General features: G+C 42.3%; 1 protein-coding gene across 7 annotated transcripts in view; it reads right to left on the reverse strand.

The window, feature by feature from the left end:
• LOC117269845 (ras-specific guanine nucleotide-releasing factor RalGPS1) overlaps positions 1-12978 on the reverse strand; it is a 345328-nt gene that overhangs the window by 47050 nt on the left and 285300 nt on the right. For all 7 annotated transcript variants that reach the window (XR_013488122.1, XR_013488120.1, XR_013488121.1 and 4 more), the window contains one exon: positions 2110-2236. Coding sequence is in view for 4 of the 7 variants with exons in the window: in XM_078161979.1 (XP_078018105.1) it covers positions 2110-2236 (127 nt within the window). In the remaining 3 variants the exon portion in view is untranslated. The remainder of the gene's footprint in view (positions 1-2109; positions 2237-12978) is intronic.

Here is a 12978-nt window from a genome sequence, read left to right on the forward strand (position 1 = left end):
TGGTTCCCATTTTCAAAAAAGGGGACAGGAGAGTGTGCTCCAACTCAAAGGGTATCACACTGCTCAGACTCCTGGGTGCTCCAGGGAAGCGCCAATCAATTCTTGAACCTCAGATTCATGAGCAATGCAGATTCTGTCATGGCCGTGGAACAGTGGACCAGCTCTTTACCCTTGCTGCTGGAGGGGTTGTGGGAGTTTACCCACCCAGTCTACATGTAATTTGTGGACTTGGAGAAGGCTTATGACCACGTCCCTCAGGGGGTCTTGTAGGGGGTACTGTGTGCACGTACTGCGTACCGCTATGAGCCACCCTGTCCCTGTATGACCAAAGTGAGAGCTGTCTGCATACTCGGTGTAAAGTCAAACAGGTTCTTGGTAGGTGTTAGCCTCCGCCAGGGTTGTCCCTTGTCACCGATCCTGTTTGTGATATTCATGGACAGGATCTCGAGGTGCAGCTGGGGGGAGGAAGGAGTCCGGTTTGGGGACCTCAGAATTGCATCTCTGCTTTTCACAGATGATGCTGTTTTGTTGGCTTCATCACACCGGGACCTCCAGCATGCACTAGGATGTTTTTAGCCAAGTTTGAAGCAGTTGGGATGAGAGTCAGCACCTCCAAATCTGAGGCCATGGTTCTCTGCTGGAAACTGGTGAATTGCCCCCTCTGGGCTGGGGGGGAGTTACTGCCTCAAGTGAGGGAGTTCAAGTATCTCGGGGTCTTGTTCACAAGTGAGGATAGAATGGAGTGTGAGATGGATCGGCAGTTTGATGCGGCTTCTGCAGTGATGCAGGCGCTGTGCTGCTCCACCGTGAAATACTGTTCTTAACTTATCAGAGGAGGAGGGGATAGAGGGGATCAAAATAAAATAAATAAATAAAACAAAAATCAACCAGCCATCCTCCTCCTCTGATAAGTTAAGAACAGTCCCTTATCAGTGCATAAACCAGACACATCATGCAGCCCGGTTGGTATATTTTAGTACATTCCCTAATTGACCCACAGTGGGCTGGGTGTTAACAGTCACTGTGGAGCATGACACCAATGAAGAGGAAATTATTGGACCTGGAGCAAGTCTTTTATCAACGTTAGTCAAGCAAGTCTCAATTCATCATATTTGCAACTCGAGTCTGACCAAGTGACACTTTTAAGAAGGCGGAAGTTTTTGCGGAAACATGTCAAGGTATGCAATATACTAACATGTCTGACATAAAAGAACACTAAGGTCATTATCAAATCATGTGACTTGAGTCTCCTATCTCCGGTCCCAACCCTCACCTATAGTCATGAGCTCTGGGTAATGACTGAAAGAATGTGATTGCGGATAAAAGTGGCCAATATGAGTTTCCTTTCCTCCTTCCTATTCCTACATGTATTCCTATTTCCTTTCAGCTGAGGTGGTTCAGGCATCTGATCAGGATGCCTCCTGGGCGCCTCCTGCTGGAAGTGTTTTGGGCACATCTCACTGGTAGGAGGCCCCAGGGCAGACCCAGAATACACTGGAGGGATTACATATCTCGCCTGGCCACGGAATGCCTTGGGGTCTCCCAGGAGGAGCTGGAAGGTGTTGCTGAGGAGAGGATGTCAGAGGCGTTTTGCTCCGCCTGCTGCCCCCGCAACCTGGCAGCGGATAACCGGATGAAAATGGATGGATCGATGGATGGACACCACTGAAGTTTCTCCACAATGTTCAATTTTGTCTTTGCTTTTGAGAGAAAAAGAACTCCCTTTGGGACTATCATTGCAAATAAAGACTGGGTCAAAGACAGTTGTGTGACTGTTATTTTCGATATGTACTGTTATGGTGCTAAATTAGCAATCAACCCTGTGGATGAACCTTAAGATAATCTGTACATTTGTTCAGACTGTTTTTGTAGAAATACACAAATTTTGCTCCCAGCTAGCGTCAAGGTTGCAATACTACAACATTTTTCAAAAATGTACTAAAATATAAAAATTTGAAAAACCTTTATTTCTGCATCAGAGGTCACCTGCAACAACATTCGAAACATCAATATCTGGGCTGCATAGGGTTAACATGGAATTAGACTGATGTTATGTGTTGTATGAATCACATCCTAAATATAATTTTGGGAAAGGTCTGTTATGCTCACTTGTTTCCCAGACTATGGCTTTTCCTGTGGTGAGAAGGAGGGGGGGTGGGGATATGAACCCCCACAGAGGCGTCAGGGCAAGTAGGCCGTCGGTTGTACCTCAGACACGCAGATACTTCATGGAGCCCTGAAACACAGAAAACACTTCATCACTTCTAACTGCTATAACTGCTACAGCTCAGCAATTCTATCTTAGCTTGAATGTATGTGTAGATTTTTCAAGGTGGAAGATAGACAGACAGACAGACAGATAGATAGATAGATAGATAGATAGATAGATAGTGTGTGTGTGTGTGTGTGTGTGTAGAGAGAGAGAGAGAGAGAGAGAGAGAGAGAGAGAGAGAGAGAGAGAGCGAGGGGACACAGTCCACACTAAGATCTAATAAAGTTTCCCCTACCATTATATTAGGTGCGTTCAGGTGATGTCATGTAAATAACAAATTCCAGCACTTGAATAGGCCATAACACAATACAGTAGCATGTCAAGTCACACGCCATAAACAACAACATGCAGTATGAGACTTTATTTATCTTATTTACATAAGTTCTAAGCACTCATTTCATTTTAGTTCAGTGTGAGTCTCTGGTGTTTTGCTGTCATCTATGGCACAAAGTGTTTCACCACCCAGCTTGGAGAAGAGAGCATACTGGGCAGATTTGACTAACTTTAAAGTACTGGAAGTGCACCCTAGGCAGTTGTATGTTTTTGGAAAATAAAAGTATTGGAATCGAACTCAGCGTTAGCAGATACTCAGTATTAAATGTCGCAGATCAGGGGCATAATCCTATATAGCAGCATATATATATATATATATATATATATATATATATATACATGTATATATGTATACATATATACATATATACATACACTGCCTGGCCAAAAAAAAAGTTGCCACCTGGATTTAACTAAGCAAATAGGTACGAGCCTCCTATTGGATAATTACTGCATGGGCGATTATCTTTCAGCTGGCAACAAGTTATTTAATCCCAACTGGTGCAATGAGTTGCTTCTCATTTCCTAAACAACCATGTCGAAAGACACATCCCGTGGTCGTGGAAAAGATGTTAGTCTGTTTGAGAAGGGTCAAATCATTGGCATGCATCAAGCAGAGAAAACATCTAAGGAGATTGCAGAAACTACTAAAATGGGGTTAAGAACTGTCCAACGCATTATTAAAAACTGGAAGGATAGTGGGGACCCATCGTCTTCGAGGAAGAAATGTGGCCGGAAAAAAATCCTCAATGATCGTGATCGGCGATCACTTAAACGTTTGGTGAGATCAAATCGAAGAAAAACAACAGTAGAACTCAGGGCTATGTTTAATAGTGAAAGTAAGAGCATTTCCACACGCACAATGCGAAGGGAACTCAAGGGATTGGGACTGAACAGCTGTGTAGCCTTAAGAAAACCACTAATCAGTGAGGCTAACCGGAAAAAAAGGCTTCAATTTGCTAGGGAGCATAAAGATTGGACTCTGGAGCAATGGAAGAAGGTCATGTGGTCTGATGAGTCCAGATTTACCCTGTTCCAGAGTGATGGGCGCATCAGGGTAAGAAGAGAGGCAGATGAAGTGATGCACCCATCATGCCTAGTGCCTACTGTACAAGCCTGTGGGGGCAGTGTTATGATCTGGGGTTGCTGCAGTTGGTCAGGTCTAGGTTCAGCAACAGTATGTGCTCAAAGAATGAGGTCAGCTGACTACCTGAATATACTGAATGACCAGGTTATTCCATCAATGGATTTTTTCTTCCCTGATGGCACGGGCATATTCCAAGATGACAATGGCAGGATTCATCGGGCTCAAATTGTGAAAGACTGGTTCAGGGAGCATGAGACATCATTTTCACACATGGATTGGCCACCACAGAGTCCAGACCTTAACCCCATTGAGAATCTTTGGGATGTGCTGGAGAAGGCTTTGCGCAGCGGTCAGACTCTACCATCATCAATGCAAGATCTTGGTGAAAAATTAATGCAACACTGGATGGAAATAAATCTTGTGACATTGCAGAAGCTTATCGAAACAATGCCACAGCGAATGTGTGCCGTAATCAAAGCTAAAGGCGGTCCAACGAAATATTAGAGTGTATGACCTTTTTTTTTGGTGGTGACTTTTTTTTTGGCCAGGCAGTGTATATATATATATATATATATACAGTACAGGCCAAAAGTTTGGACACACCTTCTCATTCAATGCGTTTTCTTTATTTTCATGACTGTTTACATTGTAGATTCTCACTGAAGGCATCAAAACTATGAATGAACACATGTGGAGTTATGTACTTAACAAAAAAAGGTGAAATAACTGAAAACATGTTTTATATTCTAGTTTCTTCAAAATAGCCACCCTTTGCTCTGATTACTGCTTTGCACACTCTTGGCATTCTCTCCATGAGCTTCAAGAGGTAGTCACCTGAAATGGTTTCCACTTCACAGGTGTGCCTTATCAGGGTTAATTAGTGGAATTTCTTGCTTTATCAATGGGGTTGGGACCATCAGTTGTGTTGTGCAGACGTCAGGTTGATACACAGCCGACAGCCCTATTGGACAACTGTTAAAATTCATATTATGGCAAGAACCAATCAGCTAACTAAAGAAAAACCAGTGGCCATCATTACTTTAAGAAATGAAGGTCAGTCAGTCCGGAAAATTGCAAAAACTTTAAATGTGTCCCCAAGTGGAGTCGCAAAAACCATCAAGCGCTACAAGGAAACTGGCACACATGAGGACCGACCCAGGAAAGGAAGACCAAGAGTCACCTCTGCTTCTGAGGATAAGTTCATCCGAGTCACCAGCCTCAGAAATCACAAGTTAACAGCAGCTCGGATCAGAGACCAGATGAATGCCACACAGAGTTCCAACAGCAGACCCATCTCTAGAACAACTGTTAAGAGGAGACTGCGCCAATCAGGCCTTCATGGTCAAATAGCTGCTAGGAAACCACTGCTAAGGAGAGGCAACAAGCAGAAGAGATTTGTTTGGGCCAAGAAACACAAGGAATGGACATTAGACCAGTGGAAATCTGTGCTTTGGTCTGATGAGTCCAAATTTGAGATCTTTGGTTCCAACCGCTGTGTCTTTGTGAGACGCAGAAAAGGTGAACGGATGGATTCCACATGCCTGGTTCCCACTGTGAAGCATGGAGGAGGAGGTGTGATGGTGTGGGGGTGTTTTGCTGGTGACACTGTTGGGGATTTATTCAAAATTGAAGGCACACTGAACCAGCATGGCTACCACAGCATCCTGCAGCGACATGCCATCCCATCCGGTTTGCGTTTAGTTGGACGATCATTTATTTTTCAACAGGACAATGACCCCAAACACACCTCCAGGCTGTGTAAGGGCTATTTGACCAAGAAGGAGAGTGATGGAGTGCTGCGGCAGATGACCTGGCCTCCACAGTCACCGGACCTGAACCCAATCCAGATGGTTTGGGGTGAGCTGGACCGCAGAGTGAAGGCAAAGGGGCCAACAAGCGCTAAACACCTCTGGGAACTCCTTCAAGACTGTTGGAAAACCATTTCAGGTGACTACCTCTTGAAGCTCATGGAGAGAATGCCAAGAGTGTGCAAAGCAGTAATCAGAGCAAAGGGTGGCTATTTTGAAGAAACTAGAATATAAAACATGTTTTCAGTTATTTCACCTTTTTTTTGTTAAGTACATAACTCCACATGTGTTCATTCATAGTTTTGATGCCTTCAGTGAGAATCTACAATGTAAATAGTCATGAAAATAAAGAAAAAGCATTGAATGAGAAGGTGTGTCCAAACTTTTGGCCTGTACTGTATATATATACATGATGAACACCATGAGCCACAAAGAGCATTACCCCCATGGAGAAGGAAGCTGGAGGCCAAGATCAAGGTGACACAAAGAGAGGTTACTCCCAGAACTACTGAAAGGTGTGGGAAAGAAAGGAACAACAAACTGTCTTTACCTGAGGGACTGGAGACTGCCAAGCAAAGGCTCACAGCTCTAGCTAACCGCCTAAAGAGATACACAAGAGAAGAAGCCAGGAGAATAAATGGGATGTTCTCCACCTAACCATCCAAAGTGTACTCTCAGTGGCAAGGTAACAACACTAGATTAGATCCACCCAGGGCTGAAACTGAATAATACTGGAAGAGCATATGGGAGAAAGAGGCATCACGTAACACCAATGCTAAGTGGCTAGTGTATCTAAGAGCAGACCACAGCAACCTCCCAGAACAAGAGCCAGTTACCATTACAATGGCAGACATCCAAGAAAGAGTATCAGGTATGAAGAGCTGGCCAGCACCGGGCCCTGACATGATCCACACCTACTGACTTAAGAAACTAACTGCACTCCATGAATGCCTGGCAGCACAAATGAACCAGCTGCTGATGGATGGGACTCATCCAGAGTGGTTGACCCAAGGACGGACAGTCCTGATCATGAAGGATCCCCAGAAGGGCGCAGTCCCATCCAACTATGGGCCAATAACCTGCCTCTGTACAACATGGAAGCTCCTGTCAGGCATCATAGCGGCTAAGGCATATGGTCCAATGCATGAGCAAAGCCCAAAAAGGAATCAGTAGTAATGCCAGGGGAGCCAAGCACCAGCTATTGGTCGATAAAGCAGTCACCCAAGACTACAAGACTAAAAACCTGGATGAGCACCAGTTTACTGTTTTTTAAATGAGAATTAAAGGACAAATCTTGATCAAATATTACTCCGAGGTTTCTTACGGTAGTGCTAGAGGCCAGAGCAATGCAATCTAGAGAAACTATGTCATCAGATAAAGAGTCTCTGAGTTGTTTGGGGCCAAGAACAATAACTTCAGTTTTGTCTGAATTTAACATCAGGAAATTGGTGCTCATTCAGGTTTTTATGTCTTTAAGGCAATTATGAAGTTTAGTCCGTGAGGTTTGTTTTAAATGAGAATTAAAAGACAAATCTTGATCAAATGTTACTCCGAGGTTTCTTACAGTAGTGCTAGAGGCCAGAGCAATGCCATCCAGAGAAACTATGTCATCAGATAAAGAGTCTCTGAGTTGTTTGGGGCCAAGAACAATAACTTCAGTTTTGTCTGAATTTAACATCAGGAAATTGGTGCTCATTCAGGTTTTTATGTCTTTAAGGCAATTATGAAGTTTAGTTAACTGATTACTTTCTTCTGGCTTCATCAATAAATACAACTGTGTATCATCCGCATAACAATGGAAATTTACAGAGTGATTTCTAATGATGTTACCTAAAGGAAGCATATATACAATAAATAGAAGTGGTCCGAGCACAGAACCTTGCGGAACTCCAAAACAAACTTTAGTACGTAAGGATGATTCATTATGAACGTCAACAAACTGAAAATGATCAGATAAATAAGACTTAAACCAGCTTAGTGCAGAACCTTTTAGGCCAATTAAGTGTTCCAGTCTCTGTAGCAGAATTTGATGGTCAATAGTGTCAAGCGCCGCACTAAGATCTAATAAAACAAGTACAGAGATGAGTCCTTTGTCTGAAGCAATCAGAAGGTCATTTGTAATTTTAACTAGTGCTGTCTCAGTGCTATGATGCACTCTAAATCCTGACTGAAATTCCTCAAATAAATTATTATCATGGAGAAAATCACACAGCTGGTCTGCGACTACTTTCTCAAGGATCTTTGACATAAAGGGAAGATTAGATATTGGTCTATAGTTGGCTAACACCTCTGGATCCAGGGTGGGCTTTTTTAGTAGAGGTTTAATTACAGCTACCTTAAAAGACTGTGGTACATAGCCTGTTAATAAGGATATATTGATCATAGCTAATATATGAGTGTTAACTAAAGGTAAGATCTCCTTAAGTAGCCTAGCTGGGATGGGGTCTAAGAGACATGTTGATGATTTAGATGAAGAAATCACTGCGGTCAATTCTTGAAGAGAAATTGGGGAGAAGCAATCTAAATATATATTAGGTCTTACAGCTGTGTTTGAGGTTAGATAGGTAGGCCTACTATCTGAGGACAGGAGGTCATGAATTTTGCTTCTAACAGTTAGAATTTTGTCATTAAAAAAGCTCATAAAATCATTACTGCTAAGGGCTAAAGGAATACAAGGCTCAATAGAGCTCTGACTCTCAGTCAGCCTGGCTACAGTGCTGAAAAGAAACCTGGGGTTATTTTTGTTTTCTTCTATTAAAGCTGAGTAATAGTTTGCTCTGGCATTGCGGAGGCCCCTCTTATAAGTTTTGAGACTGTCTGCCCAGATTAAACGAGATTCTTCCAGTTTGGTTAATCGCCAATTCCTTTCAAACTTTCGCGATATTTGTTTTAACTTGCGGGTTTGAGAGTTATACCAAGCGAACTTTCTTGGGTTTGTTAACTTCTTTTTAAGAGGAGCTACAGTGTCGAGTGTTGTTCGCAGCGAGCCTACGGCGCTATCAACAAAATGATCGATTCGGGAGAGGTTAAAGTCGGTACGGGAAACCTCTGTTACTGAGGGACTTAGTATTGAATTTAACGACGGAGTAATTATTTCCTTAAATTTTGCGACAGCACTATCTGATAAACATCTAGTATAGTAACTGTTGCTGAGTGGCGTGTAATCGAGTAAAAAGAAATCAAAAGTAATCAAATAATGATCCGATAGCGAGGGATTCTGTGGAAAGACTGTTAGGTTATCAATTTCAATTCCATATGTCAGAACTAGATCGAGGGTATGGTTAAAACAGTGAGTGGGTTCATGTACACCCTGACTGAAGCCAATGGAGTCTAATAATGAGGTAAACGCGGTAGCCAGGGAGTCATTATCAACGTCGACATGAATGTTAAAATCGCCTACAATAATAACTTTATCTGATTTAAGAACTAAACTGGATAAAAACTCTGAGAATTCAAATACAAAATATGGGCCAGGAGCACGGTACACTATAACAAATAAAAGTGGCTGCGAGGTTTTCCAGGTCGGATGTAAAAGACTATGAACGAGGCTTTCAAATGAATTATAATCTAGTTTAGGTTTAGGGCTGATTAACAGACTAGAGTTAAAAATGGCTGCAACTCCCCCTCCTCGGCTGCTGCCTCAAGGAATGTGGGTATTATTATGACTGGGAGGAGTGGACTCATTTAGACTAACATATTCATCTGGACACAGCCAGGTTTCAGTGAGACTGAGTAAATCAATATGATTGTCTGATATTAATTTGTTTACTAACACTGCTTTAGACGATAGAGACCTGATATTTAACAGTCCGCATTTAATTCTCCTGTTTTGTCTTTCTGTCACAGAAGAGGTTTTAATTTTTATGAGGCTGTTATGCACAACTCCTCTTTGTTTAATTTTAGATTTAAATAATTTAGGTGGTCGGGGGACAGACACCGTTTGTATAAAACTATGAAAACTATGGGTGGGTAACTGAACTAGAAGCTCAGAGAGGCGTATAAGACTGCGACTCTCTGTCCTGGTCTCAACTCTGGGTTGTCAGGGATTTAAATTACTAATAAAATTTGCCAGGTTCCTAGAAATGAGAGCAGCTCCATCCAAAGTGGGATGAATGCCGTCTCTCCTAATAAGACCAGGTTTTCCCCAGAAAGTTTGCCAATTATTAACGAAACCCACATCGTTTGCTGGACACCACCTGGACAGCCAGCGATTAAATGATGACATGCGGCTAAACATATCATCAGTGGTCAGATTTGGGAGGGATCCAGAGAAAACTACGGAGTCCGACATCGTTTTTGCATATTCACACACCGAGGCAATATAAATTTTAGTGACCTCCGATTGGCGTAACCGGGTGTCATTGCAGCCGACGTGAATAACAGTCTTACTGAATCTACGTTTAGCTTTAGCCAGCAGTTTTAAATTTGATTCAGTGTCGCCCGCTCTGGCCCCAGGGATACATTTGACTATGGCCGCTGGCGTTGCTAACTTCACGTTCCTCAGAATAGAGCTGCCAATAATCAGAGTTTTATCCTCAGCGGGTGTGTCGCTGAGTGGGGAAAAGTGGTTGGAAATGTGAACAGGCTGGTGGTGAGCCGTGGGCTTCGGCTTGGACCTGTGCCTCTGGCGAACCGTAACCCAATCTCCCGGCTGAATGGGAGTTACCGGAGGACAGCTAGCAGAGGCTAAGGCTATGCTATGTGGCTCCGCACCGGCTACAGGGGGCTGGCTAACTACCGCAGCTACTGAATGGTTTTCCATGGTGCGGAGCCGCGCTTCTAATTCACTAAGCCTCGCCTCAAACGCAGCAAATAAGCTACATTTATTACAATTACCACTGTCGCTAAAGGAGGCAGAGGCATAACTGAACATTTGGCACACCGAGCAAGAAAGAGCAGAGGGAGAAGCCATTGCTAACTGTAAAGCTAATGTAGCTACCAAGGCTAGTAACGTGCAAACAAGAGATTAGCAAGAAAGTCGTAGAAAGGAGGAGAGCTATAAGTGCTTAAACAGAACTAGTGTGGGTTAAGACTTGGAGCAGACGTTAAAGCAACTGAAGTGAGAAAGCAGAAAGCAGGCTAGTAGAATTCACTAGAGCTGTACAGAGACGCTGTCACAGAAACACCGGAAATGACACAACTCGCTTACCGCAATACGTCAGCACGTCAGCACCAAACATTCTCTCTCTCTCTCTCTCTCTCTCTCGTGTCCTATTACTGCATCTTGCTAACTCGGCCATTCTGGATGTCACTAACTCGGCTTCTTCTCCGGAGCCTTTGTGCTCCACTGTCTCTCAGGTTAACTCGTATCGCAGCGGTGCCTGGATAGTGTGACATGTGTGGTTGTGCTGCTGCCGTGGTCCTGCCAGATGCCTCCTGCTGCTGCTGTTATCATTAGTCATACTTCTACTGTTATTATACACACATGATCATTATCACATATGTATACTATCAGATATTAATATATACTTTCAACATATTGTACCACAGCAGCCAGAACTATAATTATAATATTATTACTTTCATTAATGTTGTTGTAAGCTTCTGTCATTACCGTCTGTCCTGCATCTGTCTCTGTCTCTCTCTCTCTTTTTGTCTCATTGTGTCATACGGATTACTGTTTTACTGTTAATTTATTATGCTGATCTGTTCTGTACGACATCTATTGCACGTCTGTCCGTCCTGGAAGAGGGATCCCTCCTCAGTTGCTCTTCCTGAGGTTTCTACCGTTTTTTTTCCCCGTTAAGGGGATTTTTTTGGGGAGTTTTTCCTTATCCGCTGTGAGGGTCCTAAGGACAGAGGGATGTCGTATGCTGTAAAGCCCTGTGAGGCAAATTGTGATTTGTGATATTGGGCTTTATAAATAAAACTGATTGAACTGAAAATTGAATTGAGAGCAAGCTCTCTTTTCCAATGACGCCACTGATTACAAACAATTCATCAATACAATATACATGCAAGGTGTAAACATAAAGCAGTAATACAAAAAACAACAATTTCAAAAAGTACATGTACACTCAGAATGCATGGAATCCATGATAATATGCTTGAAGTGATTAAAGGGAAACAAGGCATCCAGCTGGAGCTGTGACAAAAGATTATTCCATTTGAATGGTGCAAAATACTCAAAGGCAATTTTTCCTACCTCAGTCCCAACATTTGGGATATTAAGAGTCAAGGGATTATGAGCACGAGTGGAGCAACTGAATAACTTAAATGTAAGCAAGTTTGTTAGATAAACAGGTAGTTTGTGAAGAAAGGCCTTATAAATAAACAGTAAACAATGTTGTTCTCTGCTCAGAGTCAGTGAAGTCCAGCCAACATTTTGGTACAGCTGGCAGTGATGGGTCATGAACCCATCACCAGTAATAAATCTAATTGCAGCGTGATAAACTGTGTCAAGTGGTTTTAGTGTAGAGGGAGAAGCATGCATATAAATGACATCTCCGTAGTCCAATACTGATAAAAATGTAGCTTGTAGCCTACTATCTTCTTCCTATAGTACCGAGGAAGGCAAGATTTATTTCTGTAAAAGAATGCTAATGAAGGCTTCAGCTTGTTTAAAAGTTCTGGTACATGTGATTTAAAAGACAACTTGTCATCAATCCAGAAGCCCAGATACTTATAGCAGGTAACCCTTTCTAAAGGAGTCCCATCAAAAGTAGTTATGACACTGTTATTCAAATCAACAGAAAGTTTTTTTGTGAAAATCATATATTTCGATTTACCTGGATTTAACACCAATTTAACACCAAGAAATCAGACTGTAGGTTTTCCAGAGCTAGATCAACTGAGGGGGCAATCGAGTAGATGACTGAGTCATCTGCGTACAGATATATTAAACTGTTTTTGATACCAGCATTAAAATCATTAATATATAAGGAAAATAACAGTGGTCCTAAAACAGACCCTTGTGGCACCCCTTTACAGACATTTAGAAAATTTGATCGGTAACCATCAGCCACCACAGCTTGAGTTCTGCCAGATAAATAATTCTCAATCCATTTACTTGTTATCAAACCCAATATTATATAGACATTCTAGAAGTACAGCATGGTCAACTGTATCAAAGGCTTTAGACAGGTCAATAAAAAGGGCAACACAATCAAGTTTGTTATCCAAAGCATGTGCAATATCATTCACGACCTTAGAGGTTGCTGACACAGTACTATGCCCAGGTCTAACACCAGACTGGGAGATGTTCAACATGTCATGTTCTGATAAGAAGGAACAAATTTGATCGCTTATCAGATGTTCTAATAGTTTTGCCAAACAGGGTAATTTTGAAATTGGCCAATAATTATTCAATTCATTTGAAGGACCACCTTTATGTAGAGGAGTTACATAAGCTGTTTTCCACAAGTTAGGAGTACACTCGGTTGAGAGAGTCAAATTAAAATTGTGCAGTAGGACATCAACAATAATAGGTGCTGCAAGTGCTAGGAGTCGTGGGTTCAAATTGTCAGCCCCAATAGCCT

Source organism: Epinephelus lanceolatus, chromosome 19, assembly GCF_041903045.1.
Source record: "Epinephelus lanceolatus isolate andai-2023 chromosome 19, ASM4190304v1, whole genome shotgun sequence".
Classification (NCBI taxonomy): Eukaryota; Metazoa; Chordata; class Actinopteri; order Perciformes; family Serranidae; genus Epinephelus; species Epinephelus lanceolatus.